Source organism: Hesperophylax consimilis, chromosome 19 (assembly GCF_061612785.1).
Source record: "Hesperophylax consimilis isolate HC1 chromosome 19, BYU_Hcon_1.0, whole genome shotgun sequence".
NCBI lineage: Eukaryota > Metazoa > Arthropoda > Insecta > Trichoptera > Limnephilidae > Hesperophylax > Hesperophylax consimilis.
In genome coordinates, this window is record NC_142854.1 from 11252798 (window position 1) to 11279053 (window position 26256).

Genomic DNA, 26256 nt, shown 5'->3' on the forward strand with positions numbered 1-26256 from the left:
GCTTGTTAAACACTGCAACGTGAAGTGATTACTTTTCTTTTGATAGAAAATTTGATTCCGATTTGAATCAGTGTAATTAGTAACAGTGTGGTGTTTTGACATAATAAACATGAATTGTAAGCATGAATGGTATTTTTTCGTACAATCGTATTTTAATAGGATTTGATCATAGATTCAAAGTCCGGAGATTGGAAAGACGATTTCATTTATAATTTTGTCGCACCAAAAAAATGATTTTGATTTTGAAAGGGAGAAAGGCGATAGTACGCTAAGATTATGTAGAGTATGTGATCCAAGTTTTTCATCTCTTTGCGGCAGTAATATTTTACTGCTGAAAAATTCGCATAATTTTAGCCAATGAAATTGAATTATTTATTTTTAATTTAATGATTTTATATATTTTACGCCCAGAGACCTCTTACATAAAAATTTAGGTAGTATGATTTTAACATGAGAAAGAAATTAAAAAAAATACACGCAATATAAATAAATGAAACAAAAATTTAAAAATACTTTGATCAGATAGGTTTATAAAGAGACAACAGATTTTTTACCAATTATAAAACAATTAATGCCATCAATAAAAAAGGAGAAAACCAAATCTTTTGACAAAATAATAAATTTTCGATATTATAATTCGGTTTTTATCGAAAATATTAATAGATCACCTAAAAAGGTAACACTAACATCACAAATAACAACTATTGTAGAGCTTTGTGCCATTTTACCGCATTTACCACTATCAAATTTTCAAATTTCCGATCTCTATAGGTGGAGAAATCTCAAAATCATTTCTTTGAATATAATTAGCTATTCTGGGGAAACTACTTCCGGCAGACTATATACTACTTTTATAAATGTATAAACAAATTTTCTTGAAAGACGGTACCATTAATAAAAACATTAAGAAACAGAAGTAAACATATTATGTGTGTATATATTACCGTTAGGATAATTTGGTATAAAATTGTATGTCAAAATCTGGCTGATTCCTGATATAAAGAGAAAGAATATCATAAACACAACATAAGATTTAGTCAAAATGAAGGCATGGCCATTCGGTTATCTTGTATCTGCTATATTTAACAGGATGCCTAAATCACTTAACTCAAAAAAATGTTGAAAAAGTGTTTAATAGATCGAGATTTCTTATATTGATATTGTCTTATTGGACAGCTTTATATTAGTATCTATTGATTTTATGCGTGTAATCATATGTATAGATATGTCTGTGAGTGTGTTTGAGTATGTTGTAATGCCTTCGTTAAATCTTTCTTTCTATGTATTTTACATATTGTACAAGTGACTACAATAATGTAATAACATTTGCTATATTATAGTTTCTCATTTTATTTATGCCATTCGTTTAAAATGCAGAATATTATAATCAACTATTAATTACAATGACAACGCTTTGAAATTACAGATCTTTCCCACATCTCTAAGAAAACATAATTCTAAAAACGTACCGAAAATTGCGTCTTCAAATCTATTTCTTAGTATGTTTACCTCCATAAATCCTTCGAATTCCAGCCGCAAAATCTGTGATATCAGAAAAACCTTTTGTTTTATTCAGAAGGAAACCATAATCATCCCCATCGAAGACAATATAGGGAGTGATATAACCCAACCCCTGAAAGACGCCTGATGGAATTTTGTGTCCTTTTATAGTATCCCCCGGGGTGCGGGCGGTCACCGTTTGGGAAAAACACAAGCTACCCTTAGCGGAAAGTGTTGGTGAAACAGCCCCCGCCAACGAATGCTTAGCGTTGATTTACAATCACGCTACACGATTAAGTGACTCGAGTGTTAAAGTGCAGGGGACTAACTTCTTCAGGAAAGTATTCATAATCATTAGACGTTGGGGTGTTTAACGACGTAATCGAATTTAAAATTACACAGAGATTTATATATTTACTCCCACCTTGAAGGCTTTTACATGTACACATTATTAACGGTAAAATGTACAAAGAAGTGGAACAATAAGTGTACAGTATATATCTACACAGTGAAATTAACTGGGTACGAAATATATAAGTAGGTACAATACAAGTATGTAGTTTCATGATCGTAGGAAGTAAAAATATCACACAGAAAATTTGCTGATATAAAATGTTGCTTATTTATAAAAAAATCTCTTCAAGTTACTCGTATTCCTGTTAATAACTGGACAGCAGGCCTTTAACGAATGAACAGACAAATTTTATAATAAACTGTCGAAAAAACACGAATGTGTTGTGCTGATGTTGGAATACGTGATCATAAAAATTCTAATATATTAATTATATACTTTTTTGAAAGTTAAGTTTTAAAATATTAATTATTTGTTTGAAATAAATTTGAATAAATAGTATGCAAATACAATATTGTATCGGTGATTCAATCCAATATTATATTTATATATCTTCCTTGAAATAACTGAGATTTTATATCGACAAAACTAATTATTCACATTGATATGTACAGGCGTATACAAATAATTAAAAAAAGTACACGGAGAAAAATTATTCTGTTAAAAAATTGACAAAATATTAGTCGTACAGAATATATCGAGAACACGTGATCTTTTCCTTATAGTTAATTTTAACGATATTCATAGTCAATGAAAATACACCGTGGATTCAAATAATTCCAGAATATAATATTAAACATCGGAAATGTTCAAAATTCAAATAGTTCCCGAACATAATATTAAACATCGGTAATGTTCAAAATTCAAATAATTCCAGAACATAACATTAAAAACCGAATATGTTCAAAATTCAAATAATTCCCGAACATAACATTAAACACCAGATATGTTCAAAATTCAAATAATTCCAGAACAATATATCAAACAGCAAAAATGTTTTAAATTCAAATAATTCCAAAACAAAAGAATTTAGTAAGATCTTGAAACCGAAAGCAAACTGGATTGGGCTAAAACACAACGAAAGTGAATTTGAAATATTACAGTAGAACATGTAACAATACGTTTTAATTACCTTCTGTCACGAAAGGTCGAACATCAGGGGGCATGAGGATAGAAGAAGAAGACACCGATGTTAAACTGGATTAACTCCTCGACCTCATTTCACTTTTTATTAAACTTTAAAAATAAAACTTTTTTTAGTGAAGATAATTCTGAAAAATATAATTTATTATTTTTTATTTCATTTTAATGTTGAAGAATATCGCATTACATTTAGTTATGAGAAAAAATGTAGTTTAATGGATTCACTCGAGTCGCTGTACTTTTGTCGATATCATACCAATTCTTCAATAGTGACCAGCTGTTAACCCTGTATAGATCTCAAATATCCACGTCGATGAACCTAGTTGATTGTGTGCCAAGGAGCACAATTCGTCTGATTGACGATTCGTCGTTAACAGACAGATGTAACGATGAGTCTGTTCTACAGATATTTCACTGGAGCATGCTGGAACTATCAGAATTGATCCCCAGTGCATTCGACGGACACGACCGTAACATCCGTTCACACTTGATTTGTCGTCAAAACGGATCGTTTCTTCAACTCGTTTTTGTGTAAGTTGGCTCATACCTACTTACAAATTTCATGATTTGCAGAGAAAATTTTGGTTTCGAATTAAATAAGAGATAATTAGAAACATACATTTTTGGACGCAAGGCCTAAAACCATTACTGCTCACAGGACTACTGCTAAAAAAAATGGATTCTGTTTAAATCGTGCAATAATTTATCATTTCGAGGAAAAAACGTAGAGAATTTAAAACGTGAGGAAATTCGACGGGCTTAATCGCTATCGGAGGAAATTACACAGAAACGTCTTGAAAATATAACCTCATTAGGGAAACTGGAACTTGTAACGGATTTTCCGTTGTCGTTTTAACTGATTTCGTTATCAGCGTGAAAGCCTCCGCCAGTAATGTTATCTTGAATGAAATGGACAGCATTTTCACATTATGCGATTTGCAATCTGTGACACAAATCATCCTATACACGTTACGTACTGCCTCGTTTATGATGAAAAAACTCATCGAAATAAAAAAATGGAACTGATATTATGCTGATTTGTTGAGTTTCCGTAATAAAACTTCAAAAAAAGAAGAAGATAGTGTGAAATGGAGATATGTAGATGCGAATTTTAGAGGGAGACCGTCAATATAAAAAAAAGTTTATAATTATTAATAGATGTACCGATTTTTTTTATAAAGCATGACTAATTTAAAATAGGGCAAAAATCTGTCGACAAATGTTTTAGCAGCATTTAAAGAAACACTGTGAATTTTTTCATGCCTAAAGAATGTTAATTAACAGAATCAGATGTGTGTTTTTTTTAATTTTCGGAGCGTGCTTCGCAATTTTTTCCCTAACGAAAGAATTTGAAATAATTCATTTTTGAACTCGGCAAATTTATAGACATTGTCTTAAAAAATTATAAATATTCTTTTAAGAGTTTTATAATTAAACGTGTTCAAGCGATCTTAATATGGGTGAAGCGAGGATTGTGTCCCAATACTAATATGTATGTTAGTCTATCGTCTGGGTCTTCCCCTTAATGGAAAAGGTTTTTTTTTATATTAACTCCACAAAGAAGAAAAAGAAACTGAAGAAAATAATTTCCCTCAGGGCCAATGTCATCTTTGGGGATGCTGTGTAAAGGGTCTTTTTGGGGAGAGGAAGGAGTGAACATGGGTCTTGAAGAGTCCCAAGTTGTAGGAGGAAGGAAACACAGAGGCCGGCAGTTCGTTCCACAGCCGAGCTGTTGAACCTAAGAACGAATCGTAGAAGCGACCCGTTCTCATGTGACAAATGTCAACCGTGTACAAATGTTGGGCGCGCGTTTGGCGTGTATCCCGACTACGCACCGGTGCCGAAGGCATCAATAACGCTAGTTCCTCAGAGCATCTTCCATTGTAATACCGATAGAACAAGGACAGCATACCTACCTGACCTACCTTACCATTGTAATACCGATAGAACAAGGACAGCATACCTACCTGACGCCTGTGCTCTAAAGATTGCAGTCCGTTTGTTAAGATTGGGGAATCTATCAAACGGACCGCCCGTTTCTGCATAGTCAAGGGTTTTTTTCAGGTATTTAGGGGCTCTGGACCAGAGATGGCTGCCAAATTCGACAGTAGGGCGCACTTGCGATTTGTACAGGGTCAGCAGTTGTATCTGCGGGCCCTGTACAGTACGCTTAGCTTCTGAGAGGCCAACTTTACTCTGGCTTTGATGGAACCCCCGAACCTGAGCTGGTCACTTGCAGGTGCTCAGGTGCAGTGGTTTGTTAGTTTCTTTAAAAAATGTAATGTATTTTAACGGACTGAAGATGCCCTAAGCAGGGTGAAATCGTTACTATCAAATTGGAGCTCGTATAGAAAGAAACGTAGCGATTTTTAGTAATTATTATATTTTTTTAGCTCACAGTTCACGTATTTTGAAAATTAAGATTTGTTTGTGAGCTGTGTTTGGGTTGAAACAAGGATTTATTAATGTTCTTCTTATTATTAATTACTAGATATTTTAAGCATACAATTTTTACACAATTGTATATGGTTGATTTTGTTTGAACACAATCAGATTTATATACAGCGATCTGCCTTCAAACATCCATGAATGTTTTTGACAATGTCCAAACGGCTCGTGATACTAGAACCAAATAAATTTTAAATACTTTGCAGAGAAGCTATACAATGCACTTGACATTAGACAGAACACAATTTTTTTAAAATATAAATCAGGCAAGACAGATCAAACATCAATGATTTTGTTAAAACCCATTTATAAGTAGGTACTTCTATGGTAACATGCTTCATTTTATTTTTGTTGTAAACTACTTATATTATAAACTGCGCCTGCTCTAAACACTACGTACCTAGTGAGATAGGGACAGTACATCGCCGATGTAAATGTAATTAATAAAGATGAATTAAAAATTTATTTGTTTAATTAGATATTGTAGGACAACAGTCTCTACTGAATCCAAGGACTTATGACGCAGTATTTTTATAGGTTAGTCTGCCAATTCTAACTGTAATTAGAAATGATAAAAAAAATTTAGAGCTCCTAGAAAAATGGTGAAATATTATATTTTTATAGCTTATAAAGTGACAGGTTATAGATCAATAAAAACGCTTTATGACCTTAAAAGCTTTAACTTATAGCAAAGGCCGTAAAAAATTGTCAATTGTAATATTTTATGATGACCAAGAACTCAACCTGAGTCAGGAACTGTTGGGATTAAGAGAAATATATAAGCAAACGAAACTGCGGAATGACACTAATGACTAAGCGGTACACCATGTAAAATACTATTGAAATTAGCAAATATTTTATTACCAAGTTGTATATTTAATTATAATGATTTTAAAAACATTTCAACCATTAATTAATTGCCTAAATTTATTAATAAACTGGAACAACAAGAGTATTAAATGTTTTCAACGCAGCGCAGTTTGTAAAAACCGAAAAAAACACTTTGAAATCATAACGAGAGAAATCTGACGCTTTTCATTTTAATACCCAGTCGCAGAACTTGGAATTCAGACTGTAAAGATACTAATTCACTTTTCTCCTTAGTTCGTAAGTTTTTATCTTGAAATCACTCGTTGTAATGGGATTTAAACATTTTCTGTCAATTTAGCGTGTTTGTCAACGAATTTTGCAGTGATTTAATCAATTAACGTAATTTTAATGTGGACAAAAATTTTCCAAAAAAACATAAGATTTGTCCATTTTTTCTTCAATTCACTTCTTGTATTAATATTTTAACATTTATTAGCAATTTTGAGTGGTTAGGAGCTAAAATACCCGAATTTTAGCTCGTCTTATCGCGTAATTCTCGAGTTCGTTTTATTCGAATACAAAATTTTCAATGAAATAGCATTATCTCGCGTTCTTTCGTATATCCACTTGCTGAATTGATATTTTACCGTGTTTTCGTCAAATTTTGCTGGTTTTTCGTGTGTTTTGTTGTGTTTTTTCGCGTTTTAGTCGTATTTTCGCGTAAATTTCTTTAGATCGGTAGTTTTCGCGGCGCGGGGTTGCTCTTGGCGTTACGTCATACGGGCCGCGCCGGGACAGGGCTGCGAGCGCTCGGAACACTGGGCGGATGGTTTGCCCGGAACGCCGCCCGGGGGGTGCGCGCATCGATCCGCCACTGCGCACACGGGGATGACTTTCTCCACCCCCGCTCCCGCCCCACTCCTACCGCCCAGCCACTCTCCTTAACACCTTTAGACCTGAACAAATTCACGATTTATTCAAAGTGGGAGTAATCTGTGAAATGTGAAGCAAGGTGTGTGTGCCGAGATAGCGTGGTTTCTGCCTACCTCTGCGAGTAAACGGCGTATTTAAGAGTAATTTTGTCGAGTTGGTCATCATTGCAAAGGCCAACTTCCCGAAAGCTGAAATCATGGATTACCAATTTTCAGAAATAGAATCCAATGCGTAGAGTCGTATGATATATTCAATCTGGCCTTGCGAATTTTGAATTCATCCAGTTGTTCAGGTGATGCTCATCCTTCGTCTTTCGATTCGGTTTTGATGTTATCAACCGGGAGCAATGTTCATAACTCACAACAAAAACACAGAGAAAAAGAGGCGTTATAAATTAGGATATGAATTATATTAATATTTATTAAAGATGTGACGATCCGTGAGAGGATAACATTTGTGTATTATTTACTGTTTATGTTGAGCAACCTTTTTTGACCCGTCGCTGACTATTCAAGTATATTTTTGCTAGTACCCACCCTCCTCAAATTTTACTAGGCCTAAGGACACACAAATATTTATCAGATTCAAAGAAAAGTACCTAATGTCTCTAAATCAGTGTTTATAATGAAGTAAGTGCATCACCAAATCACATAAAATCGCCCATCAAAGTACTTCTAACTTTTGATCGCCCGACAAACTACAATAGCCGACTGCTGTCTGACTGAGGTCTAGATAATACATTCTAAGTACAGCATTAATGATTCCCTGAAGATTTCAAATACCTACTTAATGATTATTTCTTTTATTTAACTTTTCATTTTTTTCACAAAATATACAGTACCTATACCAAAAATTCGACAGCGTTTTGGTAAAACTCTTCAAGATACATTATTTTTCAGTGGTTTCATATAGAATAGTCTTCAAATTACAACATGCTAAAGTATTTGTAACCTCTTGACATTATTAATTCTTGAAATAAATTTATGCGATCAATTTTTTTAGATTATTTCTAGAAAAACATAGATGATTTAATTATTATTATTTATTGTTATTAATTAATTAACGGACTTACGTCCAATATATTACAAAGCGACACCAGATTTATGACAATGTTCAATACAAAATTAAGGATGGTATATAAAAGCGGAGACAGACAGGGAAAACATAAGAAAATAGAAATGAAATAGAAGTGTCAAGTCAAGACCTTGCTAAAACTAAAGTGACATGTGAATGTCAATGATATTAGTGAATGATATTACACAACCCTAAAACCTGTCATAATTATAGATACAATAGCAGTATTTAACATTGAAATAATGGAAAAAATAACAAATTTTATAAAACCTTCAAGATTTTTAAATATATTTATGTATCAGTAAATATAATTTTTATTGTCTGCTGCAAAATTTTTGTTTTGTGTCTTGAAGAGTTTTACCAAATCACAGTCGATATAATAAGTTGTTAAATGTTTGTCACTCTTTCACATTTGTTTCTCGCGCGCTTATCTCAAAGGGTTGAAGGAACCACCCCAGAATACACAGTTTGTGGAGATCGGTTTTAGGGGATGCCTGTGTGTAGGTTAACTTTAATACGTACACAACTAAACTCATACACAGATACAACGGTCATACAGAAGTGGATTGCCGGCTATACTAAATTATTGTAATCATTACGTGCATTAATCTCTGCTTCAAACTTCGGTCCCGTACTGTTTTAATAATTAGCATGGTGGTTGGAACAACCTAACCGAACCCAATCCTTCTAATTATTGATGTTTTGCGGCGAATGTGAATGACGAATCATAAAGCAAGCAGTAATTTCATTTTGAAGATATTTACAACAACAAAATGTCAGTTATTTTTTAATTTTCACAAATGATGCTGTTTCACTTCGATGACGTTATCAAGCACGAGCACGGAGAAAAATGAGTGTTGCTTCAAAATCTATCCAAATTATTCGTAATCCGGTTAAAAATGGGATTGCAGGCATTTGTAAAATTTAATAATTATGCAGAGGCAGCTTCATACTTTAAAATTGATTCACTGAGTGTATGGTGGCATCATGCAGGATGCACTATTCTTGTATAAAGTAGTTAACAATAATTTTCAATGCCCAAAGTTGCTAAACAAGATTCCATTCAATGTAACTGCGCGTTCAACACGCTTTTGTGTCCTGTTCAGGGTTGATCAAAGCAAAACGAACTCTAAGCAGAATTCTTACCTGAATAGACTATGTAATGATTACAATAGCGTATTATCTAAGGTTGATATTTTCAGTTGCGAACTTACAAAATCCATGAGGTCCATAAAATAATATTTCTTTGATGGTTTATGAATAATTTTTATGTCTCTATTATTTATATCTTTATTATGATTTGATTTATATCTACAACCTCTCTCCATGGCTATAAATGTATTGTTTTGTAATTTTTTCGTTTCATATAATCTTTTGTTTTGTATAATTTTTTTGATTCATATTCCTTTCTCACAAATTTAAATTATGCTGTCTGAGTTAAAGTCACAAAGAAGGAAATCCATAATTGGTTTAATTTTACTAAATAACACTTATGTACAAACTGATTAAATGTAAACTCTCGATTTCCCAAAAATGAATAAATAAATAAATAATTTGAATAGATTCTCAATAATTCTCAATCTCAATTAGCAATATTTTATATCAGTATGTTTTCTCCGTGTGTAATTATTATATAGACTGATCGGGAAAAGCGCTACACATCTCTGTCTAGCTCAGAGTAATTGCCTCATCCACGTTCACACGTACTCTTCTGTTATTATGATTCTTGACATGACCCTACTCTTATTTCATTAACTTTTTCAGGTCACGTCTTTTTGGGACGTCCCTAACGTCTTTTTCCAAGTACTCGTGCGTGAGCTCGTGACACTCATTTTCGCGTCCATCCACTCTAAGTGTTCAAGTTATCCTTAGAACCTTTTCTGATTCTCATTCAACGTTCATAACAGTAACCAAAATAAAATTGACCTTGCATTAAATCATCTATTCCAGTCATACTGCACGAGCTTTTACCCGAACTATGGACACGCATTCGAGTCGCTGTTTGGCCTCCCCTGGCAATACAGCGCCTCGCAGATGTTCTCAGAGGGAAGGGAGCATGGATTCACTGCTTTGATGCGCCACAGAGTATCCGGGACGAGTCAGAGCTATCGTAAATCGGAAAATACTCACAGATGGAAAATTTGCATAAGTCACCGTAATACAAGTGTTAAATACGTTATTCAATTTTGTATCTTGTAATTATTATTTATACATAAATATATTTACTATGTTCATCCGCCTCAGTGAACTCATTTGTACTGCATTCAGTTCATTCTGTGTTTTCTGCATGGGTCGCAGCCGTACATCAGGGTTGGTATCATAACTCCACTATGGAATTCTAGCCTAGTTACCTTTCACTGCTCTCAATTTATATTGGACACGTAGCTAACCGATTTAAATAGCTTCAAATAGTGAAAATTGACAGATACATCTTTATGAGTACAAATCTTATGCTATTTCGGTCTAAATTAAATTAAAAAGTTACCATACGTCGTGTACACTAATTGAAGTTCTAAGAAATTAAAAATGAGTCAAAAGTCGTTGATGTACGAAGCATATTAGATATTTGGCGCATTACCAGAATAAATAAATTTAGAAGAAAACATGAAGAAATAAACACAAATTACGAAGATATATTATTAATTTATTCTAAAAATTGATTTTTTGTAAATAATACATGTGTATAAGTATGGTAAAATACTACAAATAAGAAAATAATTAAATACTCTTACCTGGGTTTAGATATTTAGTAAATGCTATGTCTTATCACTGTGGTAAGAACTGTAAATAATTAATAAAATATTGAAATAATAATAAAATGATCATTTTATTGTATAAAAAACATAAATGCATTTTAATTGTTGTATATAATTTTATTTTTATTACCATTTCGCACGCAAGACACCGCCGTTAAACCGTGAAATAATGGTTACCCGTCTCGCATGCTTTTTTTAATTTAACGGATCGACCAATTAGTGGGAGGGTTTGTAAAAGTTGTCCTGCGTCAAGGCAGCGAATAGGGTGACCAAGTTAATCGTTCATTCTATTTTGATATGAAAAATAATACATTGAAAAAAATACTAGCTTTGGAACAGTTGTTCATGATATCTTTGCGATAACCACGTTACTGGCAGATTTTTTCCAAGTATTTAAAAAAAATCTTTGTTGAACAAAAATAATTTTTAATGTGCAACAAAAAATATTGTTTTTTATTTTTTAACATAAGCTCCACACAGGAGGCCCTGAAGAAAATAATTGACTATGCCTTCTTTCGGGATGCGTTGTGGTAGGTCTTTTACGGAAATGAAGGATAGGAGATCCTGGAAAGGAAAAAGGCATGAGGGATGGTTAGGAATATGGGGGTCAGTGTGTCCAGGAGTGACAGACATATGAATCCATCCCTCCCACTGGGTGCAAAACGATTTATGTGAGCGCCCCACAGAAGATTATCGTGTCGTGTCGTGTGTGTCATGTCAATTAACTCTGTACCAACATATTTTATATTTTCTGTTTGTGTTATAGGGGTAAGAACACCGCGGAATTGCTTTTGTTATAATGGCATTCATATAAATTATTATAAGCAATAATTAATCGCCTGAAATTACAGTACAAATTGAAAAATTTTCCCGAGTAAAAATAAATGTCGCCGACGGGAATTGAACCCGCGCCTTCTGATTTCCGGTCAGATGCTCTGGACCACTGAGCTTTTTGAGCTGAACTTTTCAGGTGACTAATTATTGCTTATAATAATTTATTATACTTTGTGCCATGCATAAAACCTTGTCTTAAAAACATTAGTTCATCATAAAAATAAATAATGAAGCATTTACATAATTTAGATAATATTTTATTCCCTGGTTGTCCTCTTGTGTTAATTGAATAAATTACTAGTTGGTAAAAGTTACAAACAAGTATATTATATTTTAAAAAGTTACTTGATCAAAAAAGTGTATCATCCCCACGGAAACCGGATAAAACAGAAACGTGACAAAACACGTTCGATTGGCTTAAGTTAGGTTAGGTTAGGTTAGGTTACGTTAGGGTATATTAGGTTAGTTTTTCTTCAATGTGAGATTTTGCACTGTTATGTTGGAACCCAGCCCAACATATAAACGAGTATAAATTTACAAAATTAGCTGTAGGCCCAACACACCTCCTTGTGTTACGCCCTCTCGAAACGGTGTGGGTAGTCAACCTGCAACTCTTGACATGCAATGCCGGCGTCTTAGACATTAGACCTCTGAACCGCGAAGCGCATCCAGTACATTTCAAACTGATGAAAATATTTATTATTTGTATGTAAGTGGTACTTATTAGTGCACTTCCGCAGAGTTGTTCCAGAGGAGAGAGATTTTTATATTTTCCAATCGATTTTAAAATGCGTATGTACCTAGTTGACTAATGATATGTTTGCTGCACAGGGTTACGAAATGGCTTCAAGAGAAGGCTGCGAGACCTTGTTCATATAAATTTTAATTTGGCGATTGGAGTCAAAATACCTTATCAAATCGAACAAGTAAAAAAAAACGTTTTAGAAAATATTTAGTGCAGAGGTCAGCCATTTTTATTTATTTAGGCATTATATAACAATTGAAATTTTCATGATTTTAGAGACAACTTTCGCAATTATTTGTGACTTAATAGAGAAAACCGCTTTCTTTAACTCGATAACACGACCAAGTTGGTTGAGGAGTTGTCCCGGTAAGACAAAATATCCTGGGTTCGATTCCCAGTTGTGAACGTTACCTTTTTTATTTTTCTTTGTCTTGTTCTGTTTCATGTTTCGTTTAGATTTATCAGTATTATATTCTTCTTCAATTTATGATTTTGTATTATATTACATTCAAACGTTATTTAAAAATGTATTCCAATAAAATTTTATATAATATTAATTGGTTGGGTAATCCAAAATTCCAGCCATACGCATAACTTTCATTGTGTAGCCGCTCTGAAAGTCGGTGCAATATTGTAGTGGCTCCATATATTCTCCATTTAATAATTGTCTATGAAAGTAACACATTTTTTTAACCACAATTAGTTTTAAAGCACGAAATCAACAGTCATAGAACAATTCCACAATAGTTAGAAAAGCGTGGGATAAAAAAACCGTCTTTAATTATTGCGGTTGGGTCAAATAACTGATGTCATTAGTTCTTAATCTGATATTAAAATCACAAATGTCCCCAACTGAGTCAGTTGTGCTGACGCGAGTTGACGGAAGTTGTAATAAAACTACAACCGAATTAGCTGGCTGCAAAGGGGTAGGCAGTGAGGCGGTAATGTCCTATGGTATCTAGGATAGATGAAAATATTTAAAAAAAAATCTATACTCTCACATGTACATTTTGTACACATAAGTACAAATACGATACTAACCTTATTAGATTCTTATGCACCGGTTCAGTAAGCCCAGTTTATTGCCATTTCAACTAATAAGTTAAGTTTTTCACTATTCCAACCTTACGCGCCAAGTTATCTTCTATATTAAAATTGTGACAAAGCGTTGCATTCGAATACGCGTGTGTTTTTATTAATCTTTACAATATAAATGTCACCTGTGACCTCTTAGGATATTTTTTTGCCATTGCCTGTGACAGCTAAAAACATGTTTTTTTAAACAGCGCCATCTGTTGGAGGTAAAAGCAACACTCGATTTTCTCTATCTGCTTAGAGTGGCCCACAGTAGTGCATGGCGGGGTATAGCTGGTATTGTATACATTTCAGAGGCAATCATAAAAGTATGTTGTTGGGTGACATTATGAGGCGGATTAAAGACTGGGCTGTTATAAGAGTTCAAAGAGAAGAAGAAGATTACTAAGTCGGTTTGAAAGGGAGATTTATGTAAATACAGCAAAAAAAAGCTTACGAAGAACAAGAGTAAGCTTTTGTGAAAACATTTAACAAAACTCAACAAATTTAAAACAGAGTAAAAAGTCTCTACATTAGCATTTAAAAAAATTACTGTACATTTTTTCTTACTTATAACATATTAAATTACAGAACTAGATGTGACTTTATAATTTTTCGAGCGTATTTTGCGATTTTTTTCTATCAAGGGAATTTCATATAATTATTTTTTCAACTTGACATCTTACTAGAGATTTTCTTAAAAAAATTACATTTCTCTATATATTTAAGAGCTTAAAAATGTGTTCATGGGAAGTATGTGTATATCTTAAAGCCAATGAATCCACCTACATTTCACCGTTTATCCTATATTTTTAGGTTCTATAAAATTTGCAAATTATGACAAGCGATCGCTAAAAACATTTTTGTAAACTTTGTATAATATGCCAAAAACAAAGAGAGGGAAAATATGTACAAAAATGGTATAACTAGTAGTCAAAGAAACGTCTCGTCCTCTTGCTGCAGACATAAACTACCCCCTACGTGAGTGTGAAGGGGATGAAGGCTCTAGTTCCTCTACTTTCTTCTATACCAGTAATTTTCTTCATTAGTATGACAAATAAAACTGTTTTCTGGCCAATGGTTAAAGTATAAAGCGTTTTTTTAACGTATAATAAATACGTTGAAATTTGTGTCATGAAATTTAATGCTATAAATTACGTCAAATAGTTAATTATACCTATTACATCATAAGGCAGAGTTCTAACGGTTATATTATTTGTAGACCACAAAAAGTTATGGTTTGGGCATGAAATAACGCAGATGTCTTAGAAGTAGCCTCGCGTGCGCTATGAATGCATGTAATTGCTACAAAACGAACCTAAATTCTACAATACTGCTTACTTCTTAGGGGACCGAAGGCTATCGCTGACCTTTATCGGGATCACTAGACCAAATACGCAATAAGGCAAGAAGCAAAATTAGGAGGGCGTAATTTTTCAGTCACAGTTAAACCAGGTATTTTTAGAAAATAATACATATTTAAATATGTCTTCGAACATTTTTTGAACACTGAGCCAAATTTTTATTTCATTGAAATGTTATGTACCTACGTATATAACTTCTATAATCATGCACCTTACTTATTTTTATTGCATTGAAATGTTATGTACCTACGTATATAACTTGTATAATCATATACCTAACTTATTTTTATTGCATTGAAATGTTAAGTACCTACGTATATAACTTGTCTAATCATATACCTAACTTATTTTTATTGCATTGAAATGTTAAGTATCTACGTATATAACTTGTCTAATCATATACCTAACTTATTTTTATTGCATTGAAATGTTAAGTACCTACGTATATAACTTGTCTAATCATATACCTAACTTATTTTTATTGCATTGAAATGTTAAGTACCTACGTATATAACTTGTCTAATTATATACCTAACTTATTTTTATTGCATTAAAATGTTTAGTACCTACGTAAATAACTTGTATAATCATATACCTAACTTATTTTTATTGTATTGAAAAGTTAAGTACCTACGTATATAACTTGTCTAATCATATACCTAACTTATTTTTATTGCATTGAAATGTTTAGTACCTACGTAAATAACTTGTATAATCATATACCTAACTTATTTTTGCAGCATTGAAATGTTATGTACCTACTTATATAACTTGTATGATCATATATCTAACTTATTTTTATTGCATTGAAATGTTGTGTACCTACATTGTGTATATAACTTGTATGATCATATACCTAACTTATTTTATTGGATTGAAATGTTATGTACCTACATTGTGTATATAACTTGTCTAATCATATACCTAACTTATTATTATTGCATTGAAATGTTGTGTACCCACGTATATATCCTGTACAATCATATACCTAACTTTTTTTTTTATTATATGCTTCCTTAACTAAACAGTTTTATCAAGATATTGTTTAAAAAAAATTAGAGCAAATAAAACGGCGTGATCTCATGCTGTATTCTATTAAAAGGCACATGGCCGAATTACTCGGCGTTATCTTTGTGCAAAAGTTTTTCGACATTTGATGTAGACAGTGACCTTCCTCTTGTTTTGAAGTTCAAATGTGCAAAATTTCATGAATCTCAAAATAAAATTGAAGAATTGTACACAAATCAAATCCACGCCACCCGCCACAGGCACTCCTTTTTATCTTATAGATAAATAAATAGATTACCTACATAGCTATTTAAAAAGCTCTACAGTTGTATAAATGAAGGAAATAAGGGTGCGGGCTGAAAAATGTTTTGTGAACCTATAATTATTTCCAAAAACACCCAATAATAATTTGCAACAAAATGTTCATGTTTATTTTAATAAATATCAACAAAAGTTAGTACATTTGCTTTATAACTAATTTCTCAGTGACCGGTTTGCAACATAAAAACCGACCCTTAAAACAATAAATGTCTACCCTTTAAGACGAATACATCTTTAATTACGTGGTTTCTATTTCTCTCTTTGCTCGCTGACACATTTTACGCACTGCTGACCCCAGGGGGAGGGATTGTTCAAGCCTAGTCACAATACCTAATTGTGGTCACGCAAGACATCCCAAAGACGTGGGAGACACTGAACTCTACCCTTGGACCAAGTGGTCGCTTAGTGGCACTTATTTCAGAGGTAATAGGCCATGTAATTTTACACTTTAATTTTGCATAATGTATTTTACTAACTTGTTCTTAAATGCTGATAATTTTATTGCATGAATGATTCGAGCTTTTGATTCAGAACAGATCAATCTTGTAGACAGTTTACTGTCATGTTACAAAGTACATGTAAAGTCGCAGGCGATCCACCGAAAGAACAACAAAAAGCAAGTTAGCTTGGCGTACAATAATAACTTTTTCAGTCGGTACGATCTTGCTTAACTTTCTAGCAATCATTTTATAACTATCTCTTTCTCATAAAGGAAATTTTCACACAGTGACGAGTTATAATGTATAACAATACATACTATATATTTAAACGCACCAAGGCTAATTTTATTTATGTAGCTTTTTACACAGTCAATGAATCAATGACTTAAAAACAAATCCATATATTGCGAATAACACGACAATATTTGAAAAATTCTTCAGACGAGACGATACCCGAAAATAATTCCAGAATCTTAACGACGTATGTGAAGCAGCCGTGCACAACAATATGCGACGCGCGCCACTAGTGCATTGGACAGACCTGCGGCTGAATTTGCCCTATCAAATCTCTAAAATAAAGTAGGAGTCTTTATGACGTAAGTGATGAAGTCGTGTAAAAATAATATTAGGATGAATGTATCAAGAGGAATCCCTCGGGAAGTTACTAATTCATCGTCTAGAAAAATAAAACCTCGTTCTGACCACTAACTTTATAGTTGAAAAAAGTTTTATAAAGTTTTACATACATTATTTTAATGGTAAGGTCCTGTTTTTATTAATTTTAAATATAAATAACTTACATCTCCAGGCTTTCCTCTAGAAACATTTCAGAATTTAGTAATACGTTCATCAGAAATAATTAAAATGTGAGCGTTGAGCAAACCCCTGTTATTAGAGTTTTATGTCGCCAATACCATCATAAGCGGAAAGTTTGCTTGCGTTACGATGAAGGATGCCGGTAGAGTAATTTAGCTCACTCTGGGTGTTAATCTCACGCATTTCACAAATCAGACACTAACTGTTAGTAAATTCGTAATAATATCGGAACATGTGTTCATGCTCCTTCTTGATAATATATCCTCACGAAATTCGAAAATAGTAGAATTTTTATGAGCACGTGTTCCGACATCGTGACAATACACAGGAATTTTACAAAAAAATTATCAGGAAACCTATCAATTCAAGGGCCTGCAATCCCTTTTTTAGCCGGATTACGAATAATTTGAAGAAATTGTTAATATTACTGATATTTTTCCTTTTATGATTCGACCACTTTGCGTTTCAGTCAATCCAGTCAAGATGGTAGCCGTATTTGATAGTACCATTTTATTCCGCCAGAGCATGAGTGTTGCGACTATTGCGTGCTCGCCAAGATACGGTAATCAACATTACTAAGTCTTCACAGTATAGGTAAAGACTAGTGTGTAGGTAAAGATACATCTGAATAAAGCTATTTATTTAACTTTTTTGTATAATGTAGAAGATCTCAGTGGAATTGCTTGCAAAATTATCGAAAACTTTATTAATCGTTGAAAGATTGATGAGTATTCAATGCTTTTTATTACCATTACTCAAACGGACAGTTCTTCCATACATATTCAATTTGATAGACTTGCCCTAAAATTGATAACTATTTAACATTACCACGTGACCGTATTTTTGGTACCGGGAGGGTTTGATGAATGAGGTGGGTAAATTTTAACACCTTTGTAAAAGTGTCTTACTAAATAGTGTAAGAGAATATTCAAATTTCGAAACAAGCCCAAACTTTTGTTTACCCAATTTGGGACTTGTTTTTAACGCAGCCCATTGTAAAAAGGACTAGTAATTAGACTAAATAGTGATATTACAAAGCGAGTTGCCTGTATACTGTTAGATTAATTTATTGACAGATTAAAGAAAGGGAGGCGGTCATACTGCTTCCCTCGTTTACGCAACTTAGTTTGATCCCCTTTCCCCGATTGGATGGTTTATCAATTTTAATGTCTATGAGTTATTTTTAGAGTTCAATGAAAATGTGTTACCTTTTCTGACTGTCTCTGTGCCACACAGATACCTGGATCCGTCTTCCACCCCCTCGAGAGGGGATGGGAAGGAGGAAATGCTTCTCGAACTGGGGGCTGCTGCAATCTCTCTTCACTGGGGTGCGTTGGTAAGTGTCCATTCCGGAGATGTTCACCTGGAGGAAGGGTAAACAACATTGAGTGAAATTGCAGTAAATGTGGTCAAAGTATGCCCGCTCGAATCATTCCCCGGCGGGATTGATGAGGTCCACAGGGCAACTCCTGCCTCCCGAGGTCCTAGACTGTCTCGTAGACCTAGATGTATCCCTCTGGCCCTCTCACCATACGAGAGAAGATTTTACTAAAAAAATGGTTGAAAGACAAAACTAAACGCTGATTCGTGAAAAATCACGCGATATTGTAATTCGAAATTTGAAAAAGACAAAAATTATTCAAATAATTTTCTGTTATTGTATTATTTTACTACGAAAATGTATAATTTCCCTCGGGAATAACGCACATCACAGACAGCCGCAATTGTAATGTTTACATTAATTATAATGAATCACTAAAAATAACGTAATAAAGTGACGTTTTTTGATTAGTATACCACTTGAGCGATTGTTTGTATATAATATAGTAAATGTTTATATTCATTTACCATATTATTTAGTTAATATCATTCCTAAAAATATTAAATAGAAACATATGAACTTCTTACTGCGGTTTAAATTAATGAATCACCTAGAATTTTAAGATTTTTTTAATTTAGCAAGTGATTGCTCAAAAATTGTGATAGCGTACATATTATTTTACTTCGTGCTGCCCTGCTTTTATAAAAAAAATATTAATAACATACAAAAACTTTTTTCATTTCAATCCGCAGTAATCAAAGACTTGTAAATTGCTCATGCCAAATCTTCCCATCCCGTTCTGAATTCATAATGCCAACAATTCCCCAACGAGCCAAGAGCTTTCCGGAATATCATATCAACCAGAACATACGCAAGAGCAGCGTATTAACACGAACATATGTATTGCTGGCCAAGTGAAAGCAAACATTTTTTTAAGGGTTGGAGTAAGTAGATTAGAAAACTATCGTTTAGTTTCAGCCCCTTGGCATCGAGCCAATGCTGCCGGCGAAGCGGTTAGCTATAAATCAAGCAGGGTGCACGAGCGAGAAGTTGACCTGGTTTAGTTGACACTGTCAAAACTGTTGGCCGTTTCTAGCACTCCAAGCGATAGGATATGAACGTGAATGTGTATGTGTTATTAGAAAAGAGAAGATTACTGAAGGTGGTTTTAAAGAGAAATACGTAAATACGAATGATAGAGGAAATACGTAAACGAAGAACAGTCTTTGAAATTTTCAGCAACATCGGTAGAATACTTTTCGAGTTTTGCGAGTTATAGCACAAACGTACGCAGGTACAATTTTTATATAAGATGATGGGCGACTGTTGTGAAAATATTTAATAAAATCCCACATACCTAAAATAGAGCAAAAATCTCTCTATCTTGAGAGATGTATTTAGTCTATCTCTATCTAGAGAGGTATTTCTTTAAATGCCACTTACTCATATTTCTGAGTAAGTGGCATTTAAAGAAATACTAAATATTTTTTCATACCTATAACATGTTAAATAACAGAACCAGATGTGGTTTTAATAATTTACGATTTTACTTTGCGATTTTTTTTAGTGAGAGAATTTTATATACTTGAAATGATCTTAAAAATAACATACGTACACAATTTAAGAGCATAAAAAGGTGTGTAATAAAATGTTTAAAATTTTTAATTGTCACAAAAGAACCATTCTTACACATTCCTGCCACACGAATAAGAAAGAACTCACAATAAACTTTTTAGAAATGTTAAATTTGGTATAAAAAAAATCATTTGTTTTGAAAAAGGTTTCTGCCCGCATAGATACATAATATATTATCCATGGCGTGACTACGCAGAAATAAGTTCCGACTTTTGACCCAGTTATTTAGATAATATTTTTCCCGAAATGTATGTGTTTTCTGTAAGGGGAGAAAAATAATTCGAATACGTGAAAAGTATACGCATTTGAAAATCGTTTACTTCGCCAAGGGTAACGATTTAATAATTTCGTTTGCTGCATAGTAACTTTACCAAATTTGAAAAAATATTTAAATTATAAATTACCTTCACGTAGGCGTTAATGTTCTTGGAGCTGCCATTTGCCTTCTGTAAATTCCTGCATTTGACAACTGAAATGAAATAAAACAAAGTTTTAATACTCAGCTTTATAAAATAACAATGTTTCTTAATATCGATGTGTGGTTCAACTAAATATGATTAAAATTCCAACTATGATCATACTCACTATGAACAGATATCTGATCATCTTTGCATTCAATAGCTAAATCCACAGTTCCTCCAGAAGTTTGTGTTTGAACAATGCCTTGTCTGCTTCTTGCATTGTTCAAGTTGCTTCTCATCTCTAAGCATCTTAAATCATCTTCTTCCGGGGAATAAGTCAAACATCTTCTCGATGTCCTGAACTCCGCGACAGGAGTAACAGGTTCGCTCAACACATCTACAGAATCATCAGCAAACTTTTGAGTTGAGCTGTCAGTCAAAAAAGATGAGCAAAATCCTGGAGTGTCTAAATCCAGATATCTATTTGCTGCAAAGGGTGAGGAAGGGCTCGGAATACCACACTCCAAAGTTAGACCAAACATCTTTGAACTGGCGTATGAACTTGACTTCTTTTCAATTGATATCTGACCAAGCATAAAACTACTACCAGAAATGCTCGTCGCTGGAATGTTTCTATAGTTTATGTAATTTAATGTTGGACTGCTTGAGATTTGGTGGTCTGATATTTGGTAACTGTTTTTCTCTGCTGAATATTCAACATCGTCACCTGGATTGAATAGGAATGGATATCCAGTGATGGAGTTGTAGGAACTGCTTTTTAATATTCTTGACAAGGACCTGTTTTCTGGAGTGAAAGGACTTGGGATCCCAGTCTTTAGAGTGAGTCCAGATTCCGTGATGTCATTATTTAATGATACAGTTTCCTCTATTTCTTCTCGGTGGCAGTATCGTTTCCTTCTAACACATCTTTGTCTTTTGAGGTTGAAGTCGCAGTTATGGGGAGGAGAACTATTGTGTCTAGGGGTGAAACCCAGTGAGTTTGCCCTCTTTCTTGAATTTACTTTACCCATAGAAGCAATAGAACATTTCTCTAAACAACTCTTTAGCATTGTTTCCATTCCTACATTTGCAGAGCAAGAAAGTCTATTTTCAGGAGTTTTAACTTCGCGTTCGCAATTAAATGGGTCGTATTCGATAAAGGTTTTTTCTTGTTCTAAATAATTATTTGCAACCGTATCAGAGTTCTCTAAAAAAATGTTTTTGATTGACAAGACAGAAGCTGATTTAACATCCGCATTATTATTCACAATTGTTTTTGGTGAAACTGGTGCACATTCAGGTGAAATACTGATTTCATTGTTCGGCGATTTAACTACTTCTGCTTTCTTCAACTTCTGATCCATATCTGAAAGTCTCGTGTGAAGTTTTACCTTTCTAGCTCTCTTTACCTTTTTAGTGCTTTTTAGAATATCTTCAATCATTTTTTCTAATGTTACATCTCCCATCTTTGAATCAGTTATCGTTGACTCATCTCCAAGGCTACGTTCGCTGATGGTTTTGGTTTCAAGTTCAATTGAGACCTCATCATCTCTCACCGCTAATAAAGGCCGTCTCTTTTTGATCTCCAACATTGATTTTGCTGCATTTGTTGGTTCATCGTCTGGAGAAAGCGGATTAGCTTGCATTCTGTTGAAACAAAGCGAAGCCATCTTTCTGGCAAGTGGGGAAACCTCTGAGCACATTTTTACTCTATCCTTGCTTCCATTCTGCCTTAAAGCTGACAGTGGTGAAAGTTTGTTCATCATGGCACTGAAATTATCTACAAAATCTACCTTCGGTCTTTTATTCGCTGGAATATTCCCGTCTATAGCCGTATTATCCACGTTGAAGTAGAGCGGATTGTTTATGAACATTCTCGATCCCATAACTGGTAAAGTACTCAAACAAGACGCTGGGTCTCTTCCGTTGCCAATGTTAGATTTTTTGTTGTTGTTATTTACAGAACTAAACGCACAAGGCGAATATTCTATTTCAAAGGTTTGCAAACTAGTTGCATTAATTGTGCTGAAATTAATATCAGCATTTACAAGCGGTTTTTCAATGCACAGCCTTCTTAAATGCTGTCTTGGTTTACTTAAATTCGCTGTTTGATTCTCCAACTCGGGTTTTAAATCTTCTTTCTTTTGTACATTGTTATTATCTAAGACATCTCCAGAATTTGGACTAGAAACGTTTTCACTTAAATTTTTAACTAGATTTGTTTTCGCGCTCAAATTATCGTCAATCTTTATAACTTCGTTAACTATATCAGCACAATCAACATAAATTTCTTTATCTAATAAAATTCTCCTTTTCTTTAGAAATGGTTGAGAAGGAACGATGGAATGCGGCAAACAGTTCGTTGGAGTAATGGTGAACCTTGATTCAAGTCCGAAAGCACTTTCCACATAGCCATTACTTCTTCTATTAGGAGTTGAAATTCTTGGAGAATTTGGTGTAGCGGAATTGGGAGTCAGGTTGCTAACGTCTTTTAAAGCTCCTGAAGTATATTCCAGCTTTCTAAAAGCGTAGAGTTCTTTGTGAGAAAAAGCTGGTGTGCATCCAATAAAGTCCAGGTTTTCCTTATCGATGTTGTGCAGGGATCTCCTGTTCCTTCTTCTGCCTTGGGGAGGAGCAGCCAGCGATCGTCTTCGTCCTGTCTCCAGAGCCCCCGAGGACTCTAGGGATAGTCGGGAAGGCACCTGACCCTCCGCCCTCTTGGAGTTTACAGCCCACTTAAGCATCTTGGCTGGCGGCTAGAACCTGCAAAGAGATGAAAAAATATTAGTCTCAATCATTCTAAAATAAATATTCACTTAATTAAAAACAGTCGCAGATATTATTATGTTTTTCCCTTCCAAATTATATTTTTTGTGAATAAGTCAAAATTTGTTTGTAATTGTTGAAGATCAACTCACTTTTGACAAGTAAGAAAAATTTGTGATTTCCAACTATAAAATAGAAATTCATTTGATTTGATTTGAGATTTTCACGGCCAAAAGTATCTTTATCTTGGGTAATTTTTGATCAAGCCAAAGTTTCAACAGGGCAGACGTCATCATACGAGATGGCAACACTATATATTAACCCAAGCTTTAATCAATATAGAAGAAATTTGTTATTTAATCAAAGCATTTTCCAAATGCAGAAATCAATTAAGATTTGCACTGTTTTATCTTTCATGAATCTGTTATTTCCATTATCAGCAATGGTTGCTAATTTAATGATATTGTATTTTTCCTATGGACGAAGCAGACGTGCATCTCGTTTAACTATTATTAAGTGTGTAAAAAGAGATGCAGCATTATTGTGCTAAAGAACGAGAGTGTTAAAAGCGCCCATTGGGTTTTAAATTTTCCATATTTTTCAAAAATTGTGATTGGTTCCAGAGAGAAAAAACATTTTCTTTACGAAACACATTATTTGTAAAATAATTTCTTTTAGCACTAAATTACTCCGAAAGAGCAACACATCCATCTTTCTTTGCGGTGTACAGTATTCATAAATCGTCAGAAAACTTCCTCCTTTCCAACATGTTGATCAATTTTAAAATGCTGTGTGGAATTATGGTTGCAGTCGACTCATAAAGCCCTCCACGTCTCGTAAAACCACGGAAAAACATTTCCTCTCCAACTCGGAGGTCTGGCTGCGAAATATATGGACTTGAACACTTTAGTCACGCAAGCAAGTGACGTGTATACAGAAAACTCGAAACAATTTTTATTCATTTATTTATACGTTTGTGAATTGTCCTTTCAAAATATTACTCCATATGAAATAGAAAAAAATATACAAGAATCCGTGAACCATTACTTTAAGGTAAACATTATATTTAATCACTGCAGACAATTTTAACGACACTAGAACGAAAATGTGTAACAAAGATGGCAGAAAAAGTTTCAGAGAAAAACTGAGCTATTTTGACCATACTTACATCATTTTTATTTGTGCGTTTTAATCACTATCGACGGAGAACATTTTTTTACTTTTTACTGCTATCTCTATGGTATGATTTCTAGATTCTATCAGAATTAAATTGCAATATGGATAGTAAATTAAAACTAAACATTTTTACACAAGAAATTTTTGTTTATATTTAGTAGACACTAGTTTTTCGCTCATTTTCGATAAAAAAAGGAGACAAATATCTTGATTTTAAACCATTGATTTTATAAAGAGAGGCAAATTTTTACTTGAATCGATTAACCAAACATGGTTCGGATTCCTTCTACTACCAATAATATAAGCGGAAAGTGTTGTTTGTGCAGTGAAGTGGGGTTTTAGGTAGTGGAGGATTGATCCCGTGGAGCCTTTCGCTTTTACCACTATTTAATCTTAACCTAATTATTTGATCAGTCAATTAACCGGTTTCATACGAGCTTCACGCACTTTTTTAGAATCAGAAAGAGTGTGATTTATTTTTCTACCCATTTATTTAACTACCTTTCTATCATACTTTGAAAAAAAAATGATCTATTAACAAAATACATAATGTTTTTAGCCACCCTGTGAGAATTCATACCTGACTACCTTTGGCAAAGCCATTAAATTGAAAACTTAATATCACAAGATGTGAATTTATTAATAATATACATTTATATGAAATTTCGAGTTAACTCTTTCCATTAAGGTTTAATGTTTGGAAAAACAAACTACAGTAATGAATTGTTTTGATAAAAATAGAGTAAATTTTCGGTCGAATTTTTAATGATCTATTGTCCAGTATTCATAAGAATGCAGCCTATTGATCGATGAGGCATCGTTAAAACATTGAAATGGTCTCCACACCTGTCCGCGTCTATTGCGTTTGCTAAACTGCATGTGCAATTAATGAAGCAAACGGCCAAATGCGTTTAACACACCTGCAACTGCATGCGTGCCACTGGGCACTAGCTAAGTCGCTATTCACTTGCCACTTGGAGCAGTGTCGATGACACTCTGCCCTTATAAATTGTAACCAGTGGCATGCCTTGCTAAATAAGCAAAGATAGGCTGTCTGAAGTATTTTTATAGAATTTTCTTTTAGAACTCTCGCAATTAATACATTTATAAACTTTGATAAACATGCTTAAATTATATGATAACATATACTTGATCGAAACACCCCGAGTATAATGTCATACGGTTCCATGATAACTCAACACAGTGACAATTCAACACACCTTTAAAAAGTGATAAAGTCATTAGAAACGATGAAATAAAAAAAAATTAAACCTTACCTAACCCAACCTAACCTACCTAACCCAGTTAATAAAGTTATTGATTCATCACTTTCCATGAC

General features: G+C 33.6%; 2 protein-coding genes across 2 annotated transcripts in view; both read right to left on the reverse strand.

The window, feature by feature from the left end:
* PsGEF (Protostome-specific GEF) overlaps positions 1 to 21274 on the reverse strand; it is an 88537-nt gene extending 67263 nt beyond the window's left edge. Inside the window, exons 1-3 of the mRNA XM_089643391.1 lie at positions 21160 to 21274; positions 20979 to 21043; positions 18827 to 18981 (exon numbers count right to left, since the gene is read on the reverse strand). Of these exons, the coding sequence (XP_089499517.1) occupies positions 18827 to 18981; positions 20979 to 21043; positions 21160 to 21274 (335 nt within the window). The remainder of the gene's footprint in view (positions 1 to 18826; positions 18982 to 20978; positions 21044 to 21159) is intronic.
* Positions 21275 to 21290: 16 nt separating this feature from the next.
* On the reverse strand, positions 21291 to 23391 carry LOC149414807 (uncharacterized). The gene is made up of 3 exons (XM_089643392.1): positions 23355 to 23391; positions 21774 to 23238; positions 21291 to 21372 (listed from the first exon to the last, which is right to left on the reverse strand). Exons 1-3 carry the CDS (start codon positions 23389 to 23391, stop codon positions 21291 to 21293), a joined length of 1584 nt encoding a protein of 527 aa, XP_089499518.1.
* Positions 23392 to 26256: the final 2865 nt, after the last annotated feature.

Bases quoted from the DNA above. Each gene is read 5' to 3' on its own strand.
- LOC149414807 (XM_089643392.1), bottom strand. From the start codon at position 23,391: ATGGCTATGTGGAAAGTGCTTTCGGACTTGAATCAAG. The intron at 23,239-23,354 runs GTTCACCATTAC...GTGCTGATATAG, and splicing joins GCTTTCGGACTTGAATCAAG to TTAACGAAGTTATAAAGATT. The intron at 21,373-21,773 runs GTCCTTGTCAAG...ATGATTCTGTAG, and splicing joins CCTTTCACTCCAGAAAACAG to ATGTGTTGAGCGAACCTGTT.